Genomic DNA, 14,984 nt, shown 5'->3' on the forward strand with positions numbered 1-14,984 from the left:
GGGGGTGGCAGTAATATACTCATTAACTGTTTTATTTCTGGATTTCATTTTTTAGTTTTGCATATATTGTCACATAGCCAATGTTAACAAGTATCAAGTCTATTCCCTCTCATACTTTTGCCTGTTTCCTCTATGCCTAGTTATTAAATATGATTTTCCTGTCTGATAATAGTTGGAGACAGATTCAGCTTACTAAAGTGCATAGACAATAAAAAGGATGTCCTTTTATTGCTACTGCAATTCTTTTGGCATTACAAGCTCTAGAATGGTGGAATGGGCAAAGAACACTACCACTGAGAGCAAAAATTTATCCTTGAGTACTAAGGGGTAGAAATAAGGAATTAAATGGGTAGGCCACAATTAGGCAGGTCTTAAGCAAAAATAATGAAAAAATGTAGATAGCATCTGCCAGCAATATATTAGGTCTTAGCAGTGACCTTGCAGCTGAACTAAGATCACATTACCATTTTTGGAACTCTGAATTTGTTTAAAGGCATTTCTAGACACACCTCATCTTCTGAACAAGAGCCTGTGCTGTGCAGGTACAGGAAACAATCTCCCTAGTGATACTGACTTACTGCCTCTCAAAGTTATTGTTTGCTTTACCTCAATACATCCTGCTGCTTCAAAAATAAATAAAATGTATACTAATCAGAATGTTAATCGATAGGGCTCCATTAATCCCTAAACCATGTAGGTGGCAAAGCAGAGGAGAGAGAAACAACTTCACTTTTGGCCTTTTTATTATTCTAGCAATTTGGGGCTTCCACTCTTACTTCTATATGGTTAACCCACTGATACCATTGTATCTGACCCCAACTGATTAAAACCAATTCAGTTAAAGACCATGTTCCTTCTGTCCCCAAGGCAGCTCCTATAGAGACGGGCAAGTCTTTCCTCTGTATACAAATTGAACCAACACCAAAAAGACGAAAAATCATTCTGTCAAGTCAGGCAGGACGGAGTGTCAGGCTTGTAAAACCAAACCTAGAACCTACCTGCAGTCTTCTGAATGGTAGAAACCATTCCCTCTATACCTCTGTAACCTAATTCTACTTTTTTTTAAAGGACATCTCCCCTAATTCCCACCTTCAATAAATATCCAGTCTAAATTATTCTCCACCCAGTTTTTTTTTTCCACAAGCTCCATGGGGAAGATTTACCCTGAGACATAGTGAAGAGAATGGGGGATTTTGGAAAGAGATAAAAAGGTACAAGGCAAAGTGGTCCCAGTTTCAGAAATGGAAACATTCTGCTTCCTGTGTGACTCAACAATGAAGCAGGTAAAACATACAGAGTTGAAATATTTGTGTGACTGGGACATACTGATATTTTAGCTGCATTATGCTTGGACTTGTGCTCAGAGAGAAAAGGAGAGGTGCAAGGCAGCCTTGTACTCCAGGAAAAATGGTGGGACTAGGAGAGGCATTGGAATCAATTCAATCAAAATTCTTTACTCCTTCTTTCCAATCCTCCTATAGACATGAAACTAAGGCCGGGCCTCTCCGTAGTATACTAAGGGAAAAGAACAGCAGATGAGAGCAAGAGCCTTTGCCCAGCCCATAGTCTGGACCAGATCCTTAGCACACTCTTCATTGAGGCTAGAGGTCTGGACTTTTGCCCATTCAATCCCTACATTTGTGCCTTATGCTCATCCTCCCTGGTTCACCCTCATAACATCCACCTTTCCCCAAACCTCAAGAACACAAAGCTTTTCAGTTCTTTGCCACAAGGTAATTTTAAAAATGTGGTTTGTTTAAACAGTTACTAAGTTGGTTGTCTTTCAGTAACAAGACTGCCCTTCCCATAGCCCTCCTTTCAGTCCTGTATGATCACATCATCATCACTGTCGTCCTCTTCCTCCTCCTCCTCCTCTTCATCCTCATCTTCTGGCACTTCCTCTTCCTCCTCTTCCTCTTCTTCATCCAGACAAACCACCACCTCAGCTGGCTCAGGTAACCGAGAATCAAACCAATCCAGTACTTGCTGGGTGCTAAGCCTTGACTCCTGACTCAGCTGAGGGACATCACGTTCCCGTAGCTGTTGGTGCGCTGCCCAGTACCTCTCCAAGGGCCGTATATCCGGCGGAGGTGGGGGCATTGGCAGAGGTGGTGTCTCAGCCCATTCATTCAAGGAGCGGGTTGAAGGCGATGGTGTGGGAACTGCTGGATCCTGGAAACTAAGGGCACCAGATACTGCGTTGTCCCGAAACCATTTTAGTTGCCCATGCTTCAAGGCATAGCGTGTGTCACCAAACCACTGAATAATCTCAGGCCGAGGTAAACCAGTGATCTGTTCTAATTTATGGTAATCCTCACGGCGTGCCCATTGGCACTGTAAAAAAAACGATTTGAGGATAGCCAACTGCTCTTTGGTTTTGCGCTTGGTCTTTCGCTGGCGTTGGGTATCTGGGGAAAGGTACTCTGCAGGGCCAACCCTATCTATTACTGAGTTAGGTCTTAGCCGCTGGGGCCAGGCTGGCTCCACATGTGCAGGTAGAGCCTGTTCATTGGGTGACAGTGGCTGTGGGAGACAGCCCAGTGACTGGAGGGGTATAGAGGTGGCTGTAGTTCCATTAGCCAGTACCTGGAAAGAGGAAGAAGAGGTAGAGGAAGGAGGAGTCACATTAGATGCCGACCCCTGCTTACAACTACTGGCAGGTAATGAGGTTGGTGTGGGCTTATCTGGAACATGTGGCTGGTGGGCAGCTGTGGAGTGGTTCCAGGAAGCAGTACCAAGGCCATGGGACTGGTCAGGACCCCTGCCTGCCTGCCCCTTAGAGAGGCCACTGCTCTGAAGATCCTGCCAAAATTCTGATTGGTGGGAGAGTGCCCCACTGCCAGGTGCAACCAGGGGTTCCTTTGCTTTCTGGTGACTCAGTGGCTCTGAGGGGTCCTCAGGCTCTACCTTTAATCCTTTCATCTGGGCGGGCTCACTAAGAGTCAGGGGCACTATTCCAAGACTAACTTGTTCTGGAGGTGGCACTGGAGAAGACGGCACCTCCTCTGGGGGCCGCCCTGCATGATGAGTAAAAGAGAGAAGGGATTTGAAATGGAGTTGGTCCCTGTGATAAACCACTCGGGCTCGAGTCTCTTCTATTTCTTCAGATGACCAGCTGATGCCACAGCGGAGGCGCTGGGCCATGAACCAAGTCTTGACTTTCTCCATCTGCAGCCCATAGCGTAGGCAGAGAAGGGCAATGTCTGCTAGACTAGGATAGGGGAAGTAGCTGAAGGTTTGTAGCAGGTGTTCATTGCCATCCAGCTCACTGGTCTGGGCTGCTTGAGTCCACACAAGCTGGAGGTCCTCAGAGATTGGAGGGAGGCAGATGAGCCCCGCATGCGAGGTATTAAGACTGCTGGCCTCTTTATTAGGAGGCATGGTGCTTTCTGATTTGTGCCCTTCAGAGATAGCTGTAAGAAGAGGAGAAAACAGCTCCGTCACTGGGGTTCATCTTTTGGCTCATCAGTCAATTTCTACCGAAATATTGGATTCAAAGACAATCAACTTTCTATGTGCACTATGCTGTTTTGCTTCTAAAGTGTTCTAACAGTTTCTTATTTACTTCCATAACCCTATCAGTCATCAGAGCCTGCTAAAATTCCTGTTGTGTGAATGAAAAAACGAAAGTCCTAATTACCTCAGGTCACATGACTAGTGAGCACTTTCACCTTAGACAAAAATCTGTCTTTAGAAGTTAAGAAGGTCCCTGGCTAGTGTGGCTCTGTGACTGAGGGCTGGCCTGCAAACTCAAAGGTCCCTGGTTCAATTCCTAGCCAGGGCACATGCCTGGGTTGTGATGGTGTACATCTCACTGTCACATTAATGTTTCTCTCCCTCTTGTTCTCTCTCCCTTCCCCCTCTCTAAAAACAAAACAAAACCTTAAAAAAAAAAAAAAAAAAGAGGAAAGCATCCTCATGTGGCCTTTACCTTTCCAAGTCAAACTTATTTCACCAAGTTCATGGAACACAAGTCACAAAATGAAGACTCAACCACAAAAACAAGAGCAGTGATCTCCTCTTGTTACATACATGTTAGGTTCTAAAAATTTATTATCTCTAGAATGTGAAGAGGGGTTGAGAATACAACATAGGAAAAACTAGAAGACAAGACAGCACTGTTTCTCTGCCCAATCCCCAGCGCTTTTCTTTCCCTTCTTAGTAGTGGAGTATCGGGGAGAGAAGAGACAGTACCTTTAAGCCCTAAAACCAAACCTGGGAGCTTTAGTTTTTCGCTCTCAGTAGGATGAGAGATAGGTCAGATATCTGGGATAAATGGGGCTTACCCCACCCCCACCCCTGTGAGGGTAGAGAGGAATGTTTCCTTTCCCCAAATCATCCTCAGAACAAAGGTTATCCCCTCCCCCCAGCCTTTGTCTCTTCCAACTGTTCAGTCTCTCTCCAGGGAGCCTAGAGAGCTCCCTCAGAATTTAACAGCCCCCTCCCCACAGGCGGAAGGCCTGCAGCTCTCATCTGTTCAGGCCAGCTTTCCTCTCAGGCTCAGGTGGGTAGGTTCATAAATTGTAACCAGGTCCTGCAAACCACCCAGCAGCACCACTGGTTCTGGATGTGGGGACTGCAGGAATAGCCCCTGACCATGCTTCATTCCTGAAATACCTGCTCACGTTATTTCCCAGGATAGTCCTGTTGACTGAATTTTAAATTCAGCTCCCTGTGTGGGCATTAGAGACTTTAACATATCTGTCACCCTTTACTCTTAAAAGAATCTCATTTGAATTTACAGGTATTACTTCTAATATGTTAAAAATGAGACAGGATTCCTATGTAAATGCTATAAGATGAACTGAGAAAAATCTCAATTCCACAAAGTTACAAATAGAGCAGCATACTGAGAAAATTTATATGATTAGAAAACTTTGGAAGCATTTTAATGTGTCACCATTACCTTTTAACAAGCAAATCTTAACCGAAGGCCATGCAGATCCCAAAGACAATATATAGTGAAGAGAACCTGAAGAAGGTAAATGGAGGCAGTATGGTACTGTGAGTAGAAATATGACTCTTGAGGAAGGACAATCTGCAGCCTAAACCCCAATTCTGCCACAAGCTATATGATCTTGTGCCAAAGTTACTGAACTTATGTGAGCCTGTTTCCTCATGTATAAAAAGTGGAGACAGTGCTAGGTATCTAATAAAGTTATTTATTTTTACTGAGCACCTACTATGTGCTAGGCATCATATATAGGCAGGGCCTAAAGCGGCTATTAGAGGTAGAAGTCTGCGGTGAAGCTAATTGGAGATTAATCGAAGCTCTACCACTTCTTACAGTGCTGCTGGTCCTTGGGAAAGTTATTTAACCCCTTTAAGTTTTAGTTTCCAATACAAAAAAGGGTGATCATAACAGTACCTACTTCACAAGTTTATAATTAAGAAAAAATGCACTTGACATTATGCCTGGAACAAAGGCTCAATAAATAGCAGTTTTTATTATTACAGCCCCACAGGATGATTCTGATATAAGGTAATGCTCCTCCTAGACAATAGAGGAAGTGAGACAAAGACTGAATCCTTTAAATTCAGTTTTCAATCTGTTTTGGCAGATTACTAATTCTAACAAGCACAAGAGGAAACCAGGTTGTCTGTGATTTTATTCTTCTTATATTTTGAAAGTTGGATATAATTCCAGAAAGGATTTTGTTTTTAAAAAAGTATGAAAAATCACTGCTTTTGGAGAACCAAATCCGTAATTTGGATATAAATCCTTTTTGATTATCAAGTGAATTGCCAGGATGGTAGCTCTACTTTCACCCTCCAGGTTCATCCGAGACACAGCTGAGTGACCTGTGATGAAATACTTGCACAGCCAGGTCTAAAACCCCAGAAACACCACCAAACCTAAGCTGGAAAATACTTATGATTGCAACATTCGACATCTACTTAACCTTATTTGTGTCCTGTTCAAGGATATAACAACACTTCAGATATGAGAAAAATGTAGTGTAAGGAATAAAGCAGTACTACATGAGGAGAGACTGCCAGACAGGAAAAAGGCAGGTACAGCTAGAAGCCTAGGAGGAAGCATTTTGTTTTCATTCCTTCAGATTCTCATGTCATCTTCTTGATATGTCGATGTAACGTTCAGTAATGCAAATACCATATTTGGTGTACTGTATACATCAACTGTTTTCCAGTTATTCAAAACACAAGTTATGGAGGACTTCCTAATACAGAACGTGGCTTAAATTAAGCCATAGTTGTATAGCTGGCTTTGAAATAGGAAAAACCTACAACCAGAGGGTGGATTCACAAAGAATTACTAACAAGTAGGATAGTAGCATAGACCCTACTATACCACTATATCAAAACCACAAAAGGACACTACAGTGACTTATGCCTCCATTTCAAAAGGGTAGGGGAAAAAAAGGGAATCAAAGCTGCAAAAATGACTCCTAATGGCAGAGGTGGCAGGGTGGTGGAATTATCAATTCTTAATACTCAATTTGTATCCGTATTAAATATGCCAGATATGTCCTACTACTACCTAAAGTCACCAATAAAACACAGAGTCAGGATAGAGCCCTTCTTCCCTTTAGACTTTCCAGGCCCCTGGGCAAATGATAGCAGAAAAGAATGCACTACCTTAAATTTCCAGCCTAGGTGTTCACACAGCCTTAGGGAAAAAAGAGGCGTTCAAAACTTTAGGCTTGAGGCTAGGCTCATGGTTAAAGCAGAAGATGGTTCAAGTGAAAGACTAGGTATGATTCCGCTAAATTCCCTAAATCTTTATTCATAAAAGAATTGAAGTATTGATTGCAATGTGTTTTGGTGATATAATTTTAAGGGCCTTAAAGGGCTTTTAGTGATATTTATGTGCTTCTCAACTTTTTAGATCATGAACCTCTTTGCGAATGAGATATAAGTTATGGACCCTGAGAAAGTTATGACTACTCCTCCACCCAAAAATAAACATTCACACTTACACATTATATATGTAATCTCAGGGGGTGCACTGGCTGCTCAGAAGTCCAGCTTAAGAACCTCTGTCTAATGTTCTTCCAACTTAATAAAGGCAATGGTGGTAACTGCTTGACATGAACAAACAACCTGATGTGAATGAATGGAAAGAGTGGACGGAAGACTCAAGAGAACTTAAATAAGTGGGTACTGGTGATATTATCAATAGTTGGAGAGAGTGAAAGGGAGGGGTGTTCAGTTCAACTGGGTCAGGAGCCTAGCTTCACTGACCCACTGGATTATATGACCTATACCCACAGTGCACTGGGTACTAGGCTACTGCTTTGTGTGCCAAAATCTTCTTCCTTATGATGTCCTGTGTACTTGGGCCAGTTATGTGTGATTCCAAACTTGCTTATGCCCTTTGTTGTTCTGTATTTACATAGTAATATAATTAAACATCATGTAAACCTATGAAAAATTAGTGCATTAAAAATGGTTCCTGTGAAAACAAAATTAGATGCTTGGGAAGACATAATACAAAGAAGTATACATTTTAAAAACTGTTAAGAGTTGGCAAGACAACTGAAAAAGACTTGGAGGGTCAGGGGACTTTAAAAAATCTCAAAAAGCATTCTGCATTCAGAAAATCATGGATGATGAGAGGCAGTGGTTCCCATATCAGACTCCACACTAAAATTACCTGGGAAACATAAAGTGGGGCACCCTCCTCATTTTGACTTTAATTAGTCTGGACTGGGGCCGCAGGATCAGTAGTTTTTAAAAAGTCCTCTGGATGCAGCCAGATTTGAGATTTGCTTTTGTAGTTTATTCTAGAAAGACAACTGAGAACTCCAATCAGCAGACTTACATAAAGAAAACGCGGGGACTACCCCAACGAATTGGTGAAATGAACATACTTTTAATGGCAATGTTTAGATATGTACGCATCATTTTTAAAACTCCCAACTTTAACTGGCTTTTTAATTTTTTTTTCCTCCAATCACTGCCATCTACCTATCCTAATCATATAAAAGGGCTTCAAATGTATGGTGAAAGAAGTTCATATGATAGAAGATCTCCTGATCTGGGCCCACCTTACCAAACAGGTCTCAGCTTGAGTCTTCTTTCGGTTTGTAAGTCTCAGATTAGGACGCAACACCAGGAACCTCTGAGAATTCGGGTTCTCACTTTCCTTGTTGGTTTTCCGGGTAGGACTGGGTTAGGGGGGTCAGAAGGGGCAGTTTCTCCTAAACCTTCCATTTCCAAAGACCACTGCTACACAGAAGTTAAGGCCAGGTTTCTGTACTTGTGTTGAGGTCGCCAGGAGGTAGTCATGGGGAGGAGGGAGGCCTGGGAAGGAAACATTTCTCCTATCCTCCATTTCACAGGCAGTCTAAAAGGCTCCAAACTGGGTCAGAGAACAAAAAGTTGCTGCACTTGGGGCGATGAGCCCCAGGGAGCAGGCGAATCTCAATCCTCCCCTCGCCAAGGGCGTCCCAACCCAGGCTTCCCCTCCTCCCTACACACCCACTCACCCTCCCCCAGTTACAACAGGGAACCTAAAGTCCGTAAGAAAAAGAAGAGAGAACCGGGCGAGTTAGAAACTCGCATTCTCCCCCCCCCTCCCCACCCCCACCGAGCAGAGATAGGGCTCCGTAGGTCGAAGATCGTACCGGGGGCTGGGAGGGGAAGTCGAAGGGGCTGGGGAATCACTCACCGCGGTCCGGCCCGGGCGGCCGCTCCCAGACTCGCACCATGGGCCGGGGGTAAAGAGGGAGAAAGGGCAGGGGGCCTCCGGGGTGGAAATGGGGTTCCCGCCCGGTGCGGCCTGCTCCGAGCCCACCCGCGCGGAGGGTCGGGACCAGGACTGCCCCTCCCGCCCCGAGAGCGCGCCCGTCTAGCCCAGCCCTGCTCCTGCGATTTGGAGGCGGGGCGGATGGGTGGGGCGGGACTCAGGGGCGGTACCAAGGTGGCCCGAGTCCCGATTCGTGGACGCAGGCAGGCGGGCGCCGGAGGAACACACCGTGCTGGCCATTGGCTGCGTGGGTCCCGGCTGAAGTCGGCTATTGGCTGCGTGGGCCTCAGCCGGGGCGGCTATTGGGTGCGTGGGGCAGGGAAGATGTCCTCCGCGTCCAGGGTACCTTCCCCCACCCTCGACCTAGCGGCGCCGGACCTTCGGAGTACATGAGGCCACGTTCCTCCGGAAGTACCCCAGGGAATTCACAGCACTTTGCCGAACTGTCCAGACGGCCTACAGCTACTTGCCATTTGTTTCCTCTTGAGGGAAGGCCTTTTCAGCATCCCCTTAACAGCCTTCCCAGCAAAGGGGGCAACCGTGGCCAGCAGCGTCCCCGCGGACGAAGAGCCTAGAGCAACCGGGAACTTGTTCTTGAGATGGATCAAATAAATGTCTTGCCACCCGGAAAGAGGAGGAGGATACTAGTAGCGTGGCATTTTCTGCTTCCGGGGTCCATCTGGCACCCGACAGGTGTTCCCAAAGAAGCGCTGGAGGGGTCACCTCATTGGACCTACCAAATCCCAAGTTACCTCCCTGCGCATAGCATAGAAAACCTGGAGCTCTACCTCATAGTTAAGAGCCTTGGTTTTCGCTGTCAAAAAGCGGATGACAATGAAATGGACTTTCCACAATGCAGTATTCCACACACTCTGGAGTTCTGCGCCAAGTTTGTATAGTTAGGATTCGCAGCCTTCTAAATCTTGGGAACAGTTCTTTCTGAAGTTACTCTTCTGTTTTTATGCTGGTCTTTCAAAAAGTCTCTTTTGCTTGCTCAGGTCACGTAATAGCCTTATTTTTTTTCACTGGCCCTGTGTTTGCCCCTGCTGTCCCTCTTTACATATAGTAACAACCTCAACTCCAAAGAGCCAGCCCCACATCCTTCAAACTAATATTCAGCAAAAACATAGAAGTAGGCAACAGAAAGACATATAGGGTGGGGCACAAGTAGTTTTACTGTTGAGTACACAAAAACAGTTTAACCTTGTATTTATTATTGTATTATTTTCCATACAACAGCTGTAAACCTACTTTGGCCCCACCCGTATATATTCAGCTTTAGAGTTAGAAGCTTTTGATCCCTCAGGGTTTAAGCCAGGGCTGGTGGTATATACAGACCTCAATCATGTCTATTAAAACACCAAAACAGGCATTGGAGCCCTCAGTTTTCAGTGGAGAGGTCATTCTCTCATAATCCAAACAATTTAATTAGATAGAATTGACTGGGAAGAACTAGTGCTTGTTTGACTTGAAAGCCAAGCAAGAACTGTCTGTGGGAATTTAGTATCTGACCCTGGAGGGTTCAGTCATTCTCTGCTGAGTCAATGACAGATCTAGTCCTGGAGTAACAGGCTGATGCCTCCCTCTTTTATGTGGGTTCCATCCTAAAGCTTCAGAAGATGCAGTGGAGTGGATTGGAGAATGGAGGAGAGAAAGAGGCTGACAACATTAGAAAAGAGAGGCTCCTCCTTTTAGCAGGACAATAACACTCCCAGCTCTTCCAGGGACTAATGCTGAAGAGTGGGAATTCATTCTGCCTTCCTCAATGTACAAATGTTAATCACCCCCATTGTTGGTAAAAATCCTTTATCCCTTTGCATGGCTCAGGCATTAGGAGGACTAATCAGAGGCATATTTACCCTCTAGAAAAGGAAGACAGACCATTTTCCAATAGCATTGGAGGAGCCCCGGCAATGTGTTAACATGATCATAGGTTTTTGTAAATTTTGAGAAAAATACTTAAACTGCAATCAAGGCAGGAAAGTTAGCACAGGGAGCGAAAGCTTCTAAGCTCTACCTCTCTCTCCTTCCCCTTTTCTGTCTTGGCTGAAACATGGCAGGCGTGACCTTCACTGACCACCTGTTCCCCCACTTCTCCTCCCCAGTTTCCTGTAATTGAGAGGAAAAATAAATGCTCTCTGGAAAGGAGGGACAAGAAGCCAAGGACTACCCTTGCCCACATTTAATGAAAACCTTCCACCAAGACCCCATTGGGGCATCTCGTTCTCCAACATCACCCACTTCTTCAGTACTTGCTATCGCTTTAATAAATTTACTATGCTTTGCTAAATCTGTCACATTCTTGAACGTTTTCTGGTTCTGCGACAAGAACCTAGACCCTGGTATCAGGTTGAGGCTGCTCTTGGCCTCCCTGGGTGCCTCCTGGCATCACAATTGGTTAAGGTTGATGTCTCTTTCCTTTCTGACTTTCCTTCCATCACACTTTGCGTTCCATCAGGTATAAGCAGAAGGGCCTTGGGCATTTAAGAACTGGCTAAGGAAGTTGAGTTAGCGATACATTTAGTTTGGGTTTTGTAGGTATACATCTGTGGTTTGCAATTACTTCCATAAGTAAATAGTAGGTATAGTGTTATGGGTTGAACTGTGTTCTCCAAAAAAAAATTCTTATGTTAAGGTACTAACTCCCAGTATCTCAGAATATAACTTTTTTAGAGATAAGGTCTATAAAGAGGTTATTAAGTTAAAGTGAGGTGTTTAGGGTGAGTCCTAATCCAACATGATTGGGGTCCTTACGATAATAGGAGATTTGGACACAGACATACACATAGAAAAGACCATGTGGCGACAGTAAGAAAATGGCTGCCTGTAAGCCAAGGAGAAAGGAATCTCATAATGAAATCAACCCTGCTGACACCTTGATCTGACTTCTCGCCTTTAGAACTGGGAGGGAATTTCTGTTGTTTAAGCCACCAGTCATTTTGTTATGGCAGCCCTAGAAAACTAATATACATATATACAGTATCTTCCTGGAATACTCCCTAATGTCAACAATTCAGAGCATATCAGGTTCTTGAGTAACATGCTGTTCAACATCATTTTGTTATAATGTTGATGAGGTGCCGTTGGAAGTTAACTCTTGTTTATTCATTCATCAGTTAGCCTATGGTAAACTTGGTTTCATTATACCTTGTTTCCCTTAAAGTCACAGCACCTATCAACACATTAAGTGGACTTACTGTATATGAGATTAGTCATTACAAATTTGAAATGCTCCAAATTCTTACACCACATATACCAAAGAAATGTTTTTTCCAAGTTTGACAAAAATCCCAAAAATTATGCCATTATCACTTATGAAGTGTGCTGAAATGTTCCTATATTATCAATTTTAAAAAGTGATCATGTAGAAGACTGAATTACCTTTCTATACTCTTTATAGAAAACATTAAATCATTGTATGAAAATGCTATTGAAGAGCATGCAGCCAAAAACAGAATTGTAGGAAAAAAGTTTGCCAGGCAGATGTATTTTAAAATTTATCTTTAAACTTTGTGATACTGTGGTATCTCTTAGCTTTTAAGAAATTGTAACTTATTCATCTTTTCTCATTCTAGAATATATTATTTTGTGCCTAACATATTTATTTCCCTTTTAAAAAGCCCACAAGGCCCTGGCCAGGTGGCTCAGTTGGTTGGAGAGTCATCCCATACACAAAAAGGTTTTGGGTTCAATCCCCAAATAGGGAACATACCTAGATTGAGGGTTTGATCACCTGATGGGGAATGTATGGGAGGCAACTGATCAGTTTCTCTCTCACATCAATGTTTTTCTCTCTCTCCCCCTTCCTCTCTAAAATCAATAAACATATCCTCAGGCGAGGATTAAAAAAATAATAAAAAATTAAAAGGTCCAAAAGTTGTATGCTCAAGGTACCCTGAAAGTTGGATCTATCCTGGGATTAACCAAATGGACATGGTGAGTTTCTGCCCTACTTAGGGGAACCCTGCTATGTTTGGGCCCTGTCTCCCAAGAAATATCAGGGCTAAGGGCTGGCCCATCAGAACCGCAAGTACCGAGGGTTTGGGATAGCAAAAGCTGCAATGAAGGAGTTTGTGGAAGAAAGGGTTCAGACTGACTTACTGCCAAACTAAGATGTAAGAAGTCTGGAAAGACATTAGGGCCACAGAGGGACCCTAGGCAATAAGCCATGGTGTGAACCCCTGGAAAGCACCTACTTACCTCTCCTTGGATGTCTGCTCTTCATGCTGACTCCTCTTCAGCATCTGTAACTTCACTTACAAGTATCAAACAGTAGATACTCTTGCAGTGACATCACAACCTGGCTATTATGATGTAATGAGGAGGCATCTGATTATTCTCAGGCGAGGGCTTCCTTACCATAAATGTCTCATTACTTTGTGGATAATTGGATTTTCTTCATTCCGGTGATGTGGGAGTCAATACTGTTAGAACTTGACCTTTTTCAAGGATGCTTCCCTTTACTATCTTTTTCTGTTGCTCCATTCTGGATTAGACAGAGATCCTTGCTTTACCTCCCTCTCACTTTTCTCATCTTTGGCCTTGGGGTTGCCCTTGATGTGGAAAATAGCTTTGCGCTTCTGTCCAGTGCTTAAGGAGTAGACTGTAACTCAGATGACCCCCATAAGAAAGAAGAGCTCCCATCCAGGGGGAAATGTGGGGCTTACACTCAAGCCGTTCTCTTTAACTGCTGCTGCTAGGTGCCAGGAAACTAAAAGCACTGGGCCCTGATAATTTTCCTTACCACTACCCCAAATCATGGTGGGATCGCACACCTGGGTGGCGCAACTCCTTCCTGCCCAACTTCTGCATAGCCAGAGGACTCCAGGAGGCAGGGAACAGGGCTTCTAAAAAAGTGAGATGATCAGGAAATAGGGGATGGGAGGAGAATCTTGCCTCTGGGTCTCTTGCCATCCTCAGCCAAAAACAAATACTACTTCTCAGTATCTGATGATATATTCTTTTTCTATTTCAACTTTATTTCAAACATGAGATTTTTTATCCAGAAGGGAAGGCCAATGCATGAGGAAGCTGAAGTGAAGCACAATAGCAGTGGGTTTGGGGCCCAGTGAATAGGGGGGCTGCACTATGAAGGGGAAGACTCTGGGGTGGCCTGATAAGAACAGTGGTTTGTGGGGGGATTCACATAGCAAAATTTCCTTTTTTTTTTTCCAGGTTATTCAATGGGTGGATTGTTCAATCATTTTAGCAACTTTCCTTTCCTTTACCAGTATCACTAAAGGAAGTGCCAAGGCTAGGAACATAGAAAAAACTACCAGTCCCTTTTGTTTCTCTTCATGCCTGGATGGGGAGTGGATGGAAACTAGTATCAGAAAATGAAACATTTTTGATGTTCTCCCTTGCCATGAAAAACTGTGGGTCTGACTGTGCAGAGGCTTGTATCATAGCCTAGAAATGAGATGTGGTTAAGAAGCGTGGGTTTAAACTCTGCCTTGAGCTGCACTAAAAAATAAAATTATCTGACCCTTCTCTTCTCTGGATCTGTGTCCCTATCTGTACAGGAGCCTGGATCCGATGATCTCTAAAGATAAGTCAAAAAAAGGTTCTGATTCTATGACCTGTGGATTGCCCCCAGCGAAACAAAGGAGTTAGAAGCAAGGAGTGTGGAAGATTGGAAAGCTGAGGAATTAGGGTTTATTATGAAGAGAAATGATCGGTTACATTCATAAAAAGAAACAAAGAACAAAGAAAGCTATCAGACATCTGATGTGTAGATAAGAGAAAAGGGCAACAGTGTACCTCTTGTGTTGCTTCAAGTTTCCAAGCCTGGCTACAGCTGATAGTTCCCCTATGGCACTTCCGGGTCCATGGCTGTTATGTTATTAGTCGTTTTTGTTCATAGTCATTGGTCTTTAGAGGAAAGTCCCCTCCACAATGCCTAACACCCCTAGTGTCTCCCAAGTCAGACTAGACTATCAGCTTAGCCCAAGTCTTTGGGCAGCTCTATACAGAAAAAACCAGGAGACTCATTTGTTGGATATGTAAAGCTGAGAATGGGGGGCATGAGTGAGCCACAGTACTTCTTACAGAGAACAATGGATTATCCTTGGTTCTCTGCCCCCAATCGGTTTGCATTTATCCACTAATACCAGGGCTCTCAGACAGGGCCCAAGCACAGGGCATCCAGCAATTGTCTTAGTCGGGGATCCTTGTATATATAGGCAACTGGCCTGTTCAAGGCTATTGGGGGAGTATATAGGGGTGTGGCACACCAACAGGTATGGAGGGTTGGCTTCATCCAGGGGAAAAC

General features: G+C 44.0%; 1 protein-coding gene across 4 annotated transcripts; it reads right to left on the reverse strand.

The window, feature by feature from the left end:
- Nucleotides 1-256: 256 nt before the first annotated feature.
- On the reverse strand, nucleotides 257-8,816 carry HOMEZ (homeobox and leucine zipper encoding). 4 transcript variants are annotated; one of them, XM_054577827.1, is made up of 4 exons: nucleotides 8,636-8,682; nucleotides 8,018-8,326; nucleotides 4,907-4,972; nucleotides 257-3,413 (listed from the first exon to the last, which is right to left on the reverse strand). In XM_054577827.1, the coding sequence occupies exon 4, from the start codon at nucleotides 3,379-3,381 to the stop codon at nucleotides 1,819-1,821; it is 1,563 nt and encodes a 520-aa protein (XP_054433802.1). In that variant the 5' UTR covers nucleotides 3,382-3,413; nucleotides 4,907-4,972; nucleotides 8,018-8,326; nucleotides 8,636-8,682; the 3' UTR covers nucleotides 257-1,818. The 4 variants fall into 4 exon arrangements, with proteins under 4 accessions (XP_054433802.1, XP_054433801.1, XP_054433800.1 ...); XM_054577826.1 differs by lacking the exon at nucleotides 4,907-4,972 and having other exon boundaries at nucleotides 8,018-8,268; nucleotides 8,636-8,757; XM_054577825.1 differs by lacking the exon at nucleotides 4,907-4,972.
- Nucleotides 8,817-14,984: the final 6,168 nt, after the last annotated feature.

The sequence above is a fragment of the Pteronotus mesoamericanus genome, unplaced genomic scaffold, assembly GCF_021234165.1.
Source record: "Pteronotus mesoamericanus isolate MK-2021 breed Mesoamerican mustached bat unplaced genomic scaffold, CSHL_Meso_final contig_46, whole genome shotgun sequence".
NCBI classification, from domain to species: domain Eukaryota; kingdom Metazoa; phylum Chordata; class Mammalia; order Chiroptera; family Mormoopidae; genus Pteronotus; species Pteronotus mesoamericanus.

Excerpts from the sequence above, each read along its gene's own strand:
- HOMEZ (XM_054577824.1), bottom strand. The coding sequence starts at position 8,675 with ATGGTGCGAGTCTGGGAGCGGCCGCCCGGGCCGGACCGCG. Across the intron at positions 3,414-8,635 it reads GCCGCCCGGGCCGGACCGCG|CTATCTCTGAAGGGCACAAA; the intron begins GTGAGTGATTCC and ends CTCTTCTTACAG.